The sequence below is a fragment of the Desmodus rotundus genome, chromosome 9, assembly GCF_022682495.2.
Source record: "Desmodus rotundus isolate HL8 chromosome 9, HLdesRot8A.1, whole genome shotgun sequence".
Classification (NCBI taxonomy): domain Eukaryota; kingdom Metazoa; phylum Chordata; class Mammalia; order Chiroptera; family Phyllostomidae; genus Desmodus; species Desmodus rotundus.
The window spans coordinates 39,043,794-39,060,525 of record NC_071395.1 but is presented as its reverse complement, the minus strand read 5'-3'; the positions used below and the strand labels follow the sequence as shown (position 1 = coordinate 39,060,525).

Below are 16,732 nucleotides of genomic sequence, written 5' to 3'. Positions count from 1 at the left end.
CCCCCATCTGTCTGTCCACCCATCTGTCCATCATTCCGTACAATTTCTTCTTTTGTGTCTTCAATCATTTTAATCATTTCTACCTGAAGATACCCAGGAGGGGGTCTAATTCTGTTGATTGTTGCATCTGCTGACTTTTCCTCAGGGTGGATGATTCCCTGGTGTGTTTTGGGTCTGTGGATACAAACTCATGGATCGAGATAATCTTTTCAAAAATGCCTTGAGAACTGTGTCCAGTCAGTATCCCCATGTACTGGTCTAAGACCGTTTTTGATATTTACTTGGTACGTTGGGGCTTCCTGCATCACATGGGTAGTATTAAGGCATGTGGCAGATTTGTAGGAGAGAGTGTGGTCAAGGATTAATGCCGCACATTCCAAAGAAAGGTGTGGCTCTTGCACAGCTCCTAGGAGGCCACCTCTGAGTCCTGGGAGTGTCCTGCCTGATAAGAGTGACTTTGTTTACCTGAGACCTTGGCTCACATCAGATGGTCCATGACAACAATGTGGCTTAGGGTGGGGGTGTCAGCTTGGCCTCTGGCGGGGCTAGAACAAAAGTCAGCCGTGTGCGCAGTCAGCTGTGCATGTGTGACCGACCCCAGTAAGTACCCTGGGCACCAAGGCTCAAGTGAGCGGCCTCCCTGGTTGGCAACACTTCCTGCGTATTGCCCACCTTTTTGCTGGGAGAATTAAGGGTTGTCCTATCGCTGATTTTCACCTGACTCCATCCTCCTTTTGTAATAAACTGTAATCATGAGCATAGCAGCTTCGCTGAGTTGTCAGTCCTTCTAGCAAATCACTGAGCCCGAGGCAAGTCTTCAGAACCCTCAACACACACAGAAGGCTTTTCCTGGCATCAAGAACCAGAGCCACTGAGACAGGTTGTGGGCAGGCGGCGCCCCCTGTTGGCTGGGGTGGGCTCCACTTAGGACATTAAAAAAAAAAGGCTCCAAAATCTCCCTGTTTCCTACCCACCTTGTTTCCTGATCTTCTGTGACTGGAGCAGACCTATGGAAGAGAGAAGGAGTCTTAACATCATCTGCCCACTTTTGAGAGGCCTGGCATTTGTCTTTGAGCCCCATGAGGGCTGGCACAGCTTCGTCTGGCACAAAGCAAGTGTCAGCGTGTGTCTCTGAGAGGCATATGACCAGGACGGGCAGTCATAAGGGGACTGGCCAGGGCCCTTCTCTAAAGCAAAACAAAGCCACTAATGTGGCTCAGGACCCACCAGGCCTGGGGAGGCCAAACCCACCTACAGCGACTTGCACAAAGGTCACCTACTAGGACCTTCACCTGAGACCACAACTTGGTCTCTGGGTGGCATTAGCTGCCCTTTGTCCCTGTGCTTGGCTTGTGCTGAATGTGGGAGAGAGGTGGGGATGGTCCCAAGATAGAGCCACTGCCCTTGGGGAGCCTGAGGGCAGGAGAAGGAGGGTTTGGCAAGGATGAATGCCGGAGGCAGACCTGACATAGACAGGAAAGTTGGGAGGGACTTCCGGAGGCGAGGGAGGGGACAGAGCCATGCTGCCTGTCTACACATCCCAGGCGGAGGCTCTGAAGGACTTTCAGTAGGTATTTGGTGGGTTTAAAAAAAAAAGAAGGTGGATGGAGGGAATGGGAGCAACTGCTTCAGAGGCACAGGGTATCCTTCTGGGCTAATGGGATGTTCCGGAACTAGAAAGAGGAACTGCCATTGTGAATGCACTGAATGTTATACTTTAAAATGAGTCTTGGTGTGGCTCAGTGGATAGAGCGCCGGCCTGCAAGCCAAAGGTTTGCCGGTTTGATTCCCAGTCAGGACACATGCCTGGGTTGTGGGCCGGGTCCCCAGTGGGGGGTGTGCAAGAAGCAACCACACATTGATGTTTCTCTCCCTTTCTTTCTCTCTCCCTTCCCCTCTGTCTAAAAATAAATAAATAAAATATTTTAAAAAATGAATCATTGCATGTTTTGTGTATTTTACCTCAATTAAAAATAAATGAGTGAGGAGCCCTGACCGGGTGGCTCAGTTGGTTAGAGTGTTGACCCAATACGCCAAGGTTGTGGGTTTGATCCCCGGTCAGGGCACATCAAGAATCAACCAATGAGAGCAGAAATGGGTGGAAAAACAAATCAATGTTTCTGTCTCTCTACCCCTCCCTCTCTCTAAAATCATAAGTAAAAATAAATACAAGAGCCCGGTGGCTCAGTGAATTGAATGCTGGTCTGAGCACGAAAGGATCAATGGTTGGATTCCCGGTCAGGGCACATGCCTGGGCTGCAGGCCAGGTCCCCAGTAGGGGGCGTGCAGGAGGCAACTGACTGATGTTTCTCTCCCTCTCTTTCTCCCTTCCCCTCTCTGTAAAAATAAATAAACATAAAATCTTTAAAAAATAAATAGGAGAAAAAACTCTTTCAATAATAACATATACATATATTAAAATAAAGAGATAAGTGAGTGAGGAAAACCCAGGAGGAGGGCAGGGCCTGGAAGCACTCGCTCCGTAGCCCTTTCCCCGGGCGGTTACCAAGGTTACCAGGTTCTGTTTCCACGATGTCCAGCGCAGGTACGCGGAGCCCTGAAACGCGGCAAGTGTGACCGAGGATCGAATTTCTAAATTTTATTTATTGTTAATTCTTTAAGTTTAAATAGTGGCCTCTGAGAGTGGCCCCATGTGGGACAGCGCGGGGTGGAGGGAAGGGTGACCCCAGTATTGAGCATTTATGGGGGGGTAGGCGTCGCGCTGGAGGGCTCGCACCCGTGTTTGTACTGCGTCGCCCTGATAACATCGGGATCGCGCAAACACGGTAACATCAGGATCTCTCCTACTGGGCTCTCCGGTGGGCTCGGCACCCCCGCTCGGTGTCAGCCCCCACGGCAGTCACTTGTGGACTTACCTGTGCTCCGCTGACGCCGCCTCTGGCTTCTCTTCTGACCTGGGCAGGAGGAACTCCGGCTGCGGCCTGGCACTGGGGACAGAGAGAGGTGACTGGGGATGATAAGGTGGTGTGGGTGCAGGGGCTCGAGGTTCCCGCTGGCCTCTCTGGCCCGGGCCCACCATGCCTGAGGGCAGTCTGGACAGGGTTCTGCTGCCCCCAGGAAGTGCTGGGTCTGGGAGGGTGGAGAGAAGTGGTCACCCAGGGGTTAATGAAGATGGGCAGCTGTGAGGAAGCAGCATGGTCGGGGGCAGGGGAGAGGGAGAGACCCGGAACCTTTCCTTGGAGCAGGTATCTCAGCTTATCTCGCCAGAGGCATCTACACATGTGTTCCCTGGGTGCCATTGCCGCCTGCGCTGGGGCTCCAAAGGGTGGGCGCCCTGCGTGTGTTCTGTTTCTATGCCTGTTCATGGCTGAAGCTTGGGGGTCCGGACGGGTATCACTCAGGGAGAGAGACAGAGAGACAGAGGCAGAGACAGAGAGAGACACAGATGAGAGACAGAGAGATAGAGACAGAGGCAGAGGCAGAGAGACAGGAAGAGAGAGACAGAGGGAGGGAGGAGGAAAGAAAAATAAAAAGGAAAGAGTTATTACTACTTCACATTCATTATGATGGCTACTATTATGAAAGCAGAAAGTAACGGGTACGACAGGGATGGGGAGAACCGGGAACTCTGTGCATGGCTTGTGGGAATGTGAAATGGTGCAGCCGCTGTGGAAAACACCATGATCCCACTCACGGGCGGTCCCTGGAGGAGTCACATCCACAGAGACAGGAAGCAGATGGTGGGGGCGGGGTGGGGGCAGGGGAGGGGGTGGGAGGCAGTGTTTACTGGGGTCAGAGTGTCAGTTTGGGAAGGTGAGAAAGTTCTGGAGGTGGACGCTGGGGACGGTGGCACAACAGTGTGTGTGCACTTACGACCGCTGAGCTGTGCAGTTAAGAAAATAGTTAAAATGGTGAACTTTACATTATATAAATGTTATTGCAAGTAAAAAAATATTTTTTTAGTTAAAATTTTTTTAAATTACATGACAGAAGGAAAGAGGAAAGGGAGGGGGGAAAGAAGTGAAGAGCTAGGAGAGGAGTGAGGAAAAATTCCAGAATGGTAAAGGATGGCGACCCCTGCCCGCCCCTCACTCACCTCCCCTGTGCTGCCCTCTGTCACTTTAAATGACGCTGTGTGAACCCGCTGTCCTTTTGTTCATTGTGTGTCTCATCTGCGACATCACCCCTCCCTGACCCCAGGGCCCGCTTTCCTCACTGGGTGAGGTGTCATTCTCCTTTGCCATTTAAAGAAACTTCTGGACCAGGACTCTATCTCAGTTGCCTCTGTGGCCCTGTGTTCTTGCACAGGGCCAGGCAATGGCACGTACTTTCCACCCACTGACAGCCCCAACTCTCTCACAGACTTGCTGTGTGGCTGTGGGCAGGTGCCTTGCCCTCTCTGAGTCTCGGATACCCAGGCTGTAAGATGCTGTCAGCATCCTGGGCCTGCCTGCTTCTTAGGAGGGATGTGACAGCATCCAGTGGGTGGCACAGGGGCTCCATAACTGCATGGGACCAGACTAGTCCTGAAGGTCTGTGACAATCACAAACAGGGAGGCGATAAGGCTTTAAAGGGGTGTGTCTGGGTCTCTCAGGGTGAGTATGGAGCTGGTGCGCCCTCTGTAAAGGGAGAGCTTAGCATCGACATGATTACCAGGAGCCCACCATTTTTGCTAACTTTGCTACACTGTTCCTGATTTTTCACAATAACCCCCAAGGTCATTGTGAACTTTTAATTTGCCTAGTGTCCTTCTGTGACTAAGTGGGGAAAACTGGATTTGAACTTGGGTCTGACTCCAAGTCCTCAAGAGAAGAGCAGGGCCTCGGGTGTGACATCGGTCCCTGCTGAGCCAAAGCCCCTGGCTGCTCCCACATGCAAGCCCAGCTCGGCGCCAGCCCCCACCCACCCTGACAGGGCCACTCTGCACAGACCTTTCTCTCCTGGCCTTGAGCCTTTCCTCTTCATACCTGGAAGAGAGAAGGAGCCAAATGTGAGACACAGCCCTTCTTTCCCTGTAGGCAGACTGCCTGGGGAGTTCTGGGTATAAGCTAGGCTTCAGAGCGGCAAATGCAGCCGGAGCTGACGGTCTGCTGGCCTTTCCATGCTTCCTGAGCTGCTTTGCAAGCCCCCTAGAGCAGGGAATATCTGTTTTGTTTGCATATTTCAGCACCTGGTATAGATGCGACCCAGCAGACATATTTTGCCTGATCCAGTGACTGAAGCGTGCCATTATAAAGCGACACACTCATTGACGTGGGTTGGTCTACACACCCCTCCACCAGGGCAAAGTATTTCTGTAAAGGGTGGGAGAGTAAATATTTTCAGCTTTGCAGGCCATTCTTGGTTGCACTAACTCAATTCATTTGTGGCTTGAAAACAGCCATAGATGATCTGTTAATAAATGCTTGTGGCTGTGTGTCAATAAAACTTTATTTATAAAAACAAGTCCTGAGCCGTGGCTTGCTGGCCCTGCCCTGCACTAGATCCGCAGGCCCACGGTATTCGCTAATCTCACATGCTCTTGTTTCACTGATCCCCTCTGTCCTGCTGCTCCCCGACTCATATCTGGTTCCTGGGCAGCCGTGTTCAGCTGAGCGGGGAACTCAGGTGCTTGGGAGTGCTGAGGATGCAGGTGGGGGCACTCACTGTAGCACACAGTCTGGGATCTGCACGTGTTCCATGGGGATGAGCTGCTCCAGATCTTCCAAGCTGTGCACATACTGGATCTTGCTGATGAATTTCACGCTGCCAGGAGGAGAAAGAGGCGTTGTTGCCCAGAGCCTGGAGGAGCGACGGTGGACGGGCAGGCACGCATAACCCGATTTGAGGATGCCCTGAGCACCTTTGGTCAAATCCCCCTCCCTGCCCAATGCCAGCCTCCACCGCCTACCCTACTGCGGTGGACAGAGCAGAGCCTTGGGTCTCCCCGCACGAGAGGAGAAGGATCCCAGGCCATGCGTCTGACCCCGACCCTGAGGCAAGGGTTTAAAGGAAGCAGAGCGGCAAGAGATTCTACCAGACTCTAGGCTGTCACTCTCCATCTACCCTAAGAAGTGGCCCTCTGCGTCGATTTCCCCAAGAATGCCTTCTTGGCACTCTCATCACTGCTGGGGACCAGAGCCATCGTCTGGGCACGGAAAGGCGAATGCGGGGCTGCTGATTCCTCCTCCAGCCTCTTGGGACGAAGGGCGTCCTCCTGCCCAGACCCGGACCAGACTCGGGCCGACTGGCACCACGTGGTGCGTCCTCACCGGTGCGCTGCTTGGAACTCACGGTTATTTATTTATTTTTCAATTTTAACTGAAACCTAATTTTGGTGATCCATAAAATACACTTTTTTCCAAGGGAGAATAAAATTTTTTAACAATGAGAAATGTCAGGCCAAGAGAACGTAACAGTACAATACATAAGAAAACAATCCAGTAACAGTAAGAAAACGGTAAGAGAGCGTGAGACGTGTACGAGGGTGTGTCAAGAAGATTTATATCTGTTTCCAGAGGCTGGACAAAAACTCAGCTCATGCTCTCCGGCACCCAGCGATAAGTTCTGCAGTGACAGTGTCTACGAGGGAAAAATAAAGCAGTTACTCAGCAGAGGCCGGGGGCAACTGGCCAGGGGATGACGGAGGCGTTTTCCCACGGGGAGTCACAGAGCGGCCATGTGTCCTGGAATAAACAAGTCCAGCTGCTTTCATGCAGTTCAGATTTACTGTTTTACTAAAAAACTTGTTCTCGGAGCCCGAGGCCTCCCTCCGGTTGGCATGACAGAAGGGTGAACAGGCAGGGAGTGAGTTGGGTCATCCACTCCACACCTGAATACGTCCCGGTCCGGCAGGCTCCGAGCGGGAACTGATTGCGTTTGTTAGGAAGGTTTTTTTGTGGTTGTCAGAGCCAGCACCGGCTGCTCTGAGCGCTGGTCTATAAATACAGGCAAAAATCACATCATGATGATGTGGTCGCGCCCACCATGCCCGCCCATCAGCGGAAACAGACACCGAGTCTCTGCTGCGACCCTACCCGGCTCTGTCTGCCGGTGAGCAGAGCTTTTGTCTCCCGGGAGGGGGCGGGGCTCTCGGGAGGGAGAACTCCAGGTCAGCGTGAAGCACCTTCCCAAACTCTGATCAGCCTGGAACACACAAGGGTTTTCTTGCAGATACGATCGCAGAACCTCAGGGCTAGATTGTAGCTCAGAATCGGTCTCTACTTCCCTCGGCTTTTAAATGGAGAGGTCCACTACATCCCCTTCTTGTTTTCTTTGAAAGCTCAAAATGAGATCCTCAAAATCTACCATGGGAATAGCAACCAAGAGTGAGTGAGTGAATGACCTGCCTTGAACGAGGGGACATTGAGGACGGAATGTAATTCTGTTAGGCCGAAGTGCGTGCTCACTGTTTTGCCCAGTGGGTTCGTCGTTAGCACAGATGATCCATAGTTAGCGTATCATGTACCTGCTTTCACAAATACCAGGAGTCCTTAAGCACAGACGCCTGAAGTCGCCTTCTTGCAAATGCTTCACGCTGTGAGTGTCTTTCAAGGCCAAGTGTGGCCCTGACTCTTAAACTCATCACAGATTCTTAACTGGGAATGTGGAAATGAAGGATCTTGATCCAATTCAATGTTCGGAGTGATATTAATTTAAACGTACATTCACTGTTTATGTGATTACGGCATTTAACATACCAAATTTTGTTTTCTTTGATCTGCTTTTCCAGGTGCTTCTGTATCATGCAGTTAAGGGGGAACCCAGCAGGCTTGGTGTGCCCTAACCCTGCACACTGCAAAGAGAGGCCTGGGCTCTCGGTACTTGTGGGAGACCACCTGTAAGCCTAGAATTGTCCTGCCTGGTGAGAGTGTCTTGGATCACCTGGGGCCTGGAGTTCTGCCACACAGCCTGTGCTATTGCTGTGATTTATGGTGGGGGCGTTGGGCCGTGTAATGCCAGTTCGACCTCTAGAGTGGCTGGAGACTGAGTGACTAGGGCGGGCCACGTGGCCCTCTGTTCCTGTGTGGCCAAGCCCCAGAAAAAACATGGATGCCAAGGTGAGCTTCCTGATGGACAGCACCTCTACATGCTGTCCCACATCCTTGCTGGGAGAGCTAAGGGCTTCCAGCACGGCTCCACTGGGAGGGGGCAACCGGAAGCTCATTTCTGGCTTTTCCTAGACTCCCATACGCATGCTTTTCCTTTGCCAATCTTCATCTCCATCCTTTTGCTGTAATAAACCGTAACCATGAGTGTAGCAGCTCTTCTGAGCTCTGTGAGTCCTTCTGGTGAATCACCAATCCCAAAGGCGGTTCTCATGTCGGTTCACTGAATTATTTTATTGGCCAGGAGTAGGTCAGACCCTCCTGGCACCCTAATGGCCCCCACACAAATTCTGGAGTGAATGGAGCTGGGTTCCCTTCTGAGGGAGTGTGGTGGGCTAGTGACCTGGCGGGGGGACTCTGGGTGAGTTCCTTGATGTTTCTGAGCCTCAGTTTCCTCATTCATGAAATGTGCATAATTACACCAGCCTCTCAGGGTTGTGGCTGCAAATGTTAAAAGGTATCCGACGTTCAATATGGGAGAGCTGGGTATTATTTTCCACATCTGTGATGCTTTATAACAATACCTGTGATTGAAAACTGTTTAAAACAACAGTATGTATTTAGCGTAAAGAAGCTGGGAAATGCAGATTTAAAAAAATAAAAAGGCTGACAACAAGCCACATGGGCGTGTAGACACAGGTCACACTCTCACCTGATGAAAGGGCGGGAGATGGCCAGCACGGTGCGGATGAACCAGGATGGGTGGACGATGATTAGGGACTTCAGGTTTTTCCGTAATCTGTGTGGGAAGGCAGAGGAAGCAAGGTGGGCTCCAGGGGACAAGCCCTGGGGAGGGAGGAGCTCACAGGTGTTTCCTCCTCCGAACCCCCTGTAGGTGCCATGATTTTACAGGGGAGGCAGAGTCTCTGCAAAGCTAGGCCCCTTGGTGGAGTCTGCAAGTGGCAGAGCTGGCTCCCTCTTACATGAGAGTCTGAGCTTTTGACCGATGGCCACGCCATCTCCCGTTCCTGAAAGTTTTTTGGGGGTGCCCTGGTTCTGACCACCGGTGTGGTCTTGTTGAATTATGTGCCCCCCTATACATAGGTTGCAGCCCAACCCCCAGGGACCTCAGAACGGGACACTGTTTGGCAAACAGGTCATTGCAGATGTAATGATTTCAGCCGAGGTCACAAGGGAGCAGGGTGGGCTCCAACACAAGATGAGTGGTGTCCTTGTGAAAAGGGGAAATTGGGGCACAGACACACACAGGGAGATGCCATGTGGAGGTGAAGGCAGAGATTGGGGTGATGCACCTACAAGCCAAGGGATGCCAAGGACTGCCAGCGACCACTAGGATCTGGTAGAGCACGGAGCAGATTGTCCCTCATGGCCCCGGAGGAACCAGCCCTGCCGACCCCTCAGCGCGCAGGTGCCCTTGCACCTGAGGTGGGCCCCCCGCCCTCCTGCTCACCTTCTATCGATCATCTGGTAGCACTTCTTCAGCCAGCTGATGCCCGGCATCCTCCGCCGGGGGGTGGCGCCGTTCAGGTACACGATCATGTAATCCTCTGCCACCAGCAGTTCCAAACTGCTGATGACATACCTGGTCACAGGGCATAGAGGTCAGGGGGCCCGGTGAGAGCAGCCCAGAGTTAGAAAGCCCCAGGTCCTGGGACTGAACACCTGTGGCACCTGCCCCCTTTGCTGCCCCCTGCCCCAGCTGTGCCAGCCACAGGAATCACTGGCTGCCCCGGCACACTCAGGATGGGTGGATGTGAATAACCCCAGCCCACCACAAATTTGAGTCAGTGGGTATAATGATTGTAGTAGTTACACTTAATTGAGCATTTACTATGCGCCATGCTCTATATGCATGACTTCATGTAATATATGCACTAATTCTGGGGGTGGGTCTCAATAGCCCCAGATACAACTGGGGAACAGGCACCCACAGCCGACGGTCCACTGCACCGGACATTAGGGACCCGAGGTCCATCCCAGCTCCATCTTTCCCTGAGCAATTTCAGAAAAATCCTTTCCTTTCTTAGCCTCTACTTTCTCATCTGTAACTGGGGAGACTGGGTTCCCCCATATCTCAGGCCACTTCCCATTCCGACCTCCCACAGGTACCTCCTCGTCCTCTGGTCCACCTGGCACCCAAGCCCCACTGTGTAAGAAGGAAATCGTCATAGTAACGATAATGAGTAATCATGATTTACTGAGCTCTTACTGTTATCCGCCAGGTGCTTTGTATGCGTTGTCTTTCTCTGTCATAACAAAACAGTACCTGTGTCCTTGGCCAAGTGACTTACTCTCTGTGCCTCAGACTCTGCCTCTGTAAGAGGGGAGGTCCCTACCCTACAGGGCTGTGGTGAGGGCAGAATGCACGATCACATACACGGTACTTAGCTTCGTGGCTGCTACATAGAAATACTCAATAAATGACAGTGACGATGACGATTGCACCAACGAGGCCCAGTGGGTGAGCTGGGGACTCAGATCCAGGTCTGCTGGTGGCCCAGCCCCTCCCTGGTGCCAGGCAGAGCCCCCTCCCAACGTGGTTCTTGCAGGCTGGTCCAGCCCACTGCTGGGACTCTCGGAAATGTTGGCAACCAGCACGGAGCACGCAGGCCACTTACAGGAAGAGGTGCTCCATGATGTAGTGGTAGTCGGGGGAGCTGCTGTCTGGGAGGAAGCAGGCAGCAAACACGATGATGGCATTGAGACCTTCGCCATAGTACCCTGGGGAGATGCAGCCAGTGAGTGGCCCCAGGCAGAGGTGGGCAGAGCCCTCTCTGAGCTGCAAGCTCTGAGCCGCCCTGTGCTCCTGACCTGGCTCTGCCTTTGGTAGGGAACACCAGCCACCCTCGTCAGCACCCTCATCAGCACCCCTGTGAGCACCCGGCACCCATGCCGCGTCCCAGTGCAAGTTCCACCTTCACCCACCCAGAGACTCGTGCTTAACATCCCATGGCTAGTGAAGAGCCTGGGGTTCAGAGAGGGCCACTGACCGGGGGGCTCCAGTGGCCCAGCTGCAGCTGGGAGGGGGCCCTCGGGGTCTGGTCTCACCTCCGTGGGTCACCACCCTCATGTAGGGCCTGATCATGTGCAGGTCGATTCGATGTTCTTGTTCTCCGATGATCACCGTCCGCCACAGGCGCCCATTGGTAGCACCGCCATCCTCAGCTGAGCCGTCCCCAAACAGGTCCGCGCTGTCCCCGGGCATGTTCTTGGCAGCAGCCACGGGGGTGTCATCTGGAAGCAGGCCAGGGGGTGAGTGGAAGGGACCCCTGAGTCCAATGTCTCGTCCCAGGCTCTCCCAGCCACCTTCGCTGCCTGTGGTGGAAGAGCCTGCACTGCTCCCCAGGCCACAGGCAAAACACGTATCCTACGCTCCACTCACCGACAGTGTCAGCCTGGGGCTCTTGGGGCAAATGGGGGACCTGGGAGACAAAAAGTCACCCCCGCATGATTTGTTTTCAAGCCGTGGAATCCAGGAAAATAGTTGGGGTGGATGCCGGGCAGTCAACCTGGGTAGAGCTCATCTCTGTGGACGGCTTGCTCTGTGACTTTGCACACAGTTTCTCCTCTCTGGGCATCTGTCCTTCTCAAGGCTCTCAACCCCTCTGAGAATATCTACCTCTGTCCCAGCCTTCATCCTGCAGGCTTCCTGCTTCAGGAAATGGTTCAGCCTTATTCCCCGCTGCTCAGGCCCCCAAACGCAGGCACCATCACTAACTCCCTCCTCCCTTTCTCTTCCACACCTGCCCACAGGCATGTGGCTCTGGTGCCATCCCCACGGCCACCAGCGTCGCAGCCTTTCTCCCCTGACCTGTGCTCTCGTCTCGAGTCGTCAGATCAACTAATACCTACTCAGTGAAACCTATCCTGACCACCTTTCAAAAGGAGCCCCTACCCCCAGTGACCCCAGCTCAAGGTGTGTCACCCTGACTATTTTTGACATTTGGGGCTGGATCACTGTCTGTGGGGGGCTGCCCTGGGCACTGTGGGCTGTTGAGCAGCATTTCTAGCCCCCACCTCCAGTCGTGACAACCATAGATGAAACCAGACATCGCCAAAGGCTCTCTAGGGGGCGGAATCAACCCTGGGGGAGATGGCCCCCTCCCCTCCCTATGCCAACACCTCACCCAGTCTTCTCATGGCACTGATGACCAGCTGCAGTGGCCTCGGGCACATTTCTTTATTATCCAGCGTCTGTCTCTGACCCCTCTGTGTGCAGGTGGGCACCACCATCTAGTCCTGCCACATTCCCTCCGTATCCCCGTGTCTCCGCTGAGACCTGCTCCTGAGTAAATGCTCCACAAACACTTGGGGAATCAATTGGAGGCATTTCCTTTTGGTCTTGGTCACGTTAGAGAATAATAGGCGTGGAGCTGCAGAGGCAGGGGGACCCTCCTGGGGCTGTTTCGTGAGCCCTGGGTTAGAACACCTGCCCCCCCTGAGCCTGTGAGGATGGAGGGATTGCTCTAGGAGGCTGGCCTGGGAAGCCAGTAGGGGCGCTGAGTACGACCTGGGACCACTCAGGTGCCATGGGCAGCCCTCGAGCTCACCTTCCCACTCCAGCTCGTTGCCATTCCCCAGGAACTCCAGCGAGTCGGTCTCGTCGGGCGTCTCGATGTCATCCACATTGATGTCCAGGTCATCCGGGGTGTCCAAGAAGTCGTCCGACAGCAGGGAGCCCTCGCTCTGGTCCAGGGAAATGTTGATCTCTGGAGCGACCAGTGTCTTCCGCTTACGGTGGGCTCCGTTGAAGTTCAACGTGTTGGGAGGGGCTGTGGAGAAACAGGAAAACAGAAACAACAGAACAAAACAAAACAGGTGCTTTTTCTTTCTCTTTCCTCCTCTCCACTTCCTGACCTGGCGGGAGCTGCACCCCGTTGTGTGGTAGGCTCACTACCTATATTTAGTAGATGAAAAACTGGAGGCCCAGAGAGGCTAAGCGACCAGCTCAAGGACACACAGCAACACTGCTGTGCTGACTTCATGATGGGGCCCACCTGTCTCTCGCCCAGTATGGCTGCTTTCCTTGCAGGCCTCAGAGCAGAACAACCCAGCCCCCTTCCCTGACATTCTCCCCAGGATTCACGGCCCCTGGGATTTCTACAGTCCTGGGCCAGCTGAGACCTGGGAAGAGCACACCCATTTCTGCACACAGAGAAACTCACAGGACGTGTCTTCCGCTGGACTGCCAAGTGAGTCCATCCCCGTCTCTTCCCGTAATGGCCTGCGAACCCAGCCAGGAGGGGACGTTACCAGGCATCGAAAATCCAGCCGTTGGAGCGTGGAGTTCAGACACAACAACAAAAACAAAAACAACGAAACTCGCTTAGTTCTGGGAATTGTTGGGCTGAAATACGTCTGCGCATCAGCACAGAAAACCCTGCAGCCCCCGTGCCAGAGGCTCCCTGCTCAGAACATAATGTATGTTGCCTTTACTTATTTTTTTTATAACGGGGAAAGCCAAAGCTGAGAGAGAGGGAGGGTCTCGTCCCCTGTCACACAGGTTTACATACTTGGAGATGTAAGCCGCATTCTTTATGAGGTGACTCTGCAGGATCCGGTCTCTGGTGAAGGCTGTTGCTATTTAATGCAGCAAGAAGTTACCCAATGGACACAGTAGTTGACCGACAGGTCTCCTTGGGCAATGCTGGGGCAGTTTGGGCAGCAACAACGACAAAAATCATGGAGTATGGGGTTGTAAGTTAAAGTGTTAAATAAAATGTCCACGAGACTCTACAGGTGTAAATAAATGATTGAATAAATACATGTAGGGGAGAAGAGAGAACTTTTCTGCACAGGAGAATTCCAAATAATGTATGTAGTTTCTCGGCTCTCAGGGCATGGAAGCAACTCCCTGCTCTTTAATGTGAGCTGGGCAGAGGGGCTTCCTTCCGAAGAGGACAGAGTAAAAGGGGACAGAGTGACTTTACAGTGCAGAATCCTGACCAAGCCCCTCCGCCGGGGGATAAGGGTTAATGTCAACCGTGGTAAGCACGGTGACACATGACCCGGGACACGATGGGGTGAGAAGGGCCCTTCGCTGTGGTGTCTTCACGGGATGGTAGAGCCCGTCCCCCTGGTCTAACCATGAGAAAAACACCAGACAAACTCCCAGTTTAGGAATACTCTACAAAATCCCTGACCAGTCCTCCCCAAACTGTCAAAATAACCAAAAACAAGGAGAGTATGGGTAACTCATAGCTGCGACGAGCCCAGGGGGTGTGAGGACTAAATGGCACGTGGGGCCCTGGGGCCGGATGGTATCAGGAGAACAGGGCTGTGGAAATCTGAATAAACTGTGGACTTAGGTCATTCACAATGTACCAGTATCGGTCCATTAATTGTAACGTGTGTACCAGTCTAATGTAAAACATTAATCATAGGAGAAACTGGGTGCAGGGTATATGGAAACTTTCTCTAATATTCGTGCGACTTCTCTGTACATACGAAACTTCTTGAAAGTATTGTTTCCAAGTGTGGTGACACTCAGTACCATTCTGTACCAGTTTCGGGTGTGCAGCACAGTGGTGAGGCACTCCCATACTTTGCAAAGTGCTCCCCCTGATATTTCCAGTGCCCCATAGAAAGTTACTGCTGACCATATTACCGACTAGAGTTATTGCTGACTACCCATATTACTGACTATATTCCCTATGCTGTACTTTGCATCCCCATGACTGTTTTGTAAATACCTATCTGTACTTCTCAATCTCTTCACCTTTTCCTCTAGTTCCCCAACCCCTTTCCCCTCTGGCAACCATCAGTCTGTTCTCTGTATCTATGAGTCTGTTTCTGTTGTGTTTGTTTATATTGTTCTTTAGATCCCATTTGTAACTGAGATCATATGGTACTTGGCTTTCTCTGACTGACTTATTTCACTTAGCGTAATACCCTCCAGGTCCATCCGTGCTGCTGCAAATGGTAAGATTTCATTCTTTTTTATGGCCAACTAATATTCCATTGCACACGACGTATATGAGCCATTACTTTTTATCCACTCATCTATTGATGGAGGCTTGGTTGCGTTCATAGCTGGCGACTGTAAGCAACACCGCAGTGAACACAGGGGTGCATGTATTCTTCTGAATTAGTGTTTTGGGTTTCTTCAGATATATCCCAGACAGGGATTCACTAGGTCATAGAGCAGTTCCATTTTTAGTTGTTTGAGGACCCTCCATACTGTTTTCCACAGTGGCTGCACCAGTCTGCATTTCCACCAACAGTCCACAAGGATTCCCTTTTCTCCTCACCCTCACCTGCACTTGTTTGTTGATTTATTCATGATGACAGGTGTGAGGTGATGTCTCATTGTGGTTTTAACTTGCATTTCTCTGACGATTAGTGATGTCGAGCATCTTCTTGTATGTCTATGAGCCATCTGTATGTCCTTTTTGGAGAAGTGTCTATTCATGCCCCTTGCCCATTTTTAAATTAGATTTTTTTTTTTTGGTGTTCAGTTGTATGAGTTCTTTATAAATTTTGGATATTAACCCCTTATCAGCTGTATCATTGGCAAATACGTTCTCCCATCCAATGGCTTGTCTTTCGTTTTGTTGATGGTTTCTTTTTGTTGTGCAAATTTTTTTAGTTTGATATAGTTCCATTTGTTTACTTTTCTTTTGTTTCCCTTGCCTCAGGTGATATATCAGAAAAAACTATTACTATGAGAAATGTAGAAATGAAAGAAAAAATAAAGAAATGTGCAAGATTTTACCGCCTATGTTTTCCTCTGGGAGTTTAATGGTTTTGAGTCCTGCATTTAACTCTATATTCCATTTTGAGTTTATTCTTGTATATGGTATAGAAGAAGGTAGTCTAGTTTCTTTTTTTTGTTTTTGCATGTATCTGTCTAATTTTCCCAACATTATTTATTTTAAAATATTCCATTTATTTATTTTTAGAGAGGGGGAAAGGAGGGAGAAAAACAGGGAGAGAAACATTGATGTTCAAGAGAAACAATGATTGGTTGCCTCTTGCACACCCCAAGTGGGGACCTGGCCTGCAACCCAGGCATGTGCCCTGACCGGGAATCGAACTGGCAGCCTTTTGGTTCACAGGTTGGTGCTCAATCCACGGAGCCAAACCAGCCAGGGCCCCAACATTATTTATTGAATAGACTATCTTTACTTCATTGTATGTTCTTGCCTTCATTGTTAAATATTACTAATTGACCGTGTAGGCATGGGTTTATTTCTGGGGTCTCTATTCATGTTCCTGTGTGTGCATGGTTATTCTAGGGCCATGCTGTTTTGATTACTGTGGCCTTGTAGTATAGTTTGATATCAGGTAGCATGACTCCTCCAATGATGTTCTTCTTTCTCAAGATTGCTGTGGCTATTCAGGGTCTTTCGTCATTCCGTATAAATTTTTGGATTATCTGTTCTAGTTCTGTGAAATGTCATTGGTATTTTGATAGGACTTGAGTTGAATCTATAAATTGCTTTTGGGTAGTGTACCCAATGTTGTATACTACCCAAAAGCAATGAACAATGTTAATTAGCAATAACAAGAATTAACCATGTTAATTCTCCCTATTCACAAGCATGGTATATGCTTCCATTTATTTTAATTTAATTTCCATTTAATTTCTTTCTTCAGTGTCTTATAATTTTCTGCAAACAGGTCTTTTACCTCCTTGGTTAAATGTATTCCCAGGTATTTTTTGATGTAATTGTAAATGGGATTGTTTTCTTAATTTCCCTTTCTGATAGTTCATTATTTG

At 51.0% G+C, this 16,732-nt stretch overlaps 1 protein-coding gene across 1 annotated transcript in view; it reads right to left on the bottom strand.

The window, feature by feature from the left end:
- The window catches only part of ATCAY (ATCAY kinesin light chain interacting caytaxin), a 31,298-nt gene that overhangs the window by 2,934 nt on the left and 11,632 nt on the right, over positions 1–16,732 (bottom strand). The window contains exons 3-12 of the mRNA XM_045202639.2: positions 13,176–13,234; positions 12,561–12,782; positions 11,059–11,244; positions 10,629–10,731; positions 9,461–9,592; positions 8,702–8,788; positions 5,609–5,707; positions 4,894–4,929; positions 2,877–2,948; positions 975–1,007 (exon numbers count right to left, since the gene is read on the bottom strand). Coding sequence (XP_045058574.2) covers positions 975–1,007; positions 2,877–2,948; positions 4,894–4,929; positions 5,609–5,707; positions 8,702–8,788; positions 9,461–9,592; positions 10,629–10,731; positions 11,059–11,244; positions 12,561–12,782; positions 13,176–13,234 — 1,029 coding nt within the window. The remainder of the gene's footprint in view (positions 1–974; positions 1,008–2,876; positions 2,949–4,893; positions 4,930–5,608; positions 5,708–8,701; positions 8,789–9,460; positions 9,593–10,628; positions 10,732–11,058; positions 11,245–12,560; positions 12,783–13,175; positions 13,235–16,732) is intronic.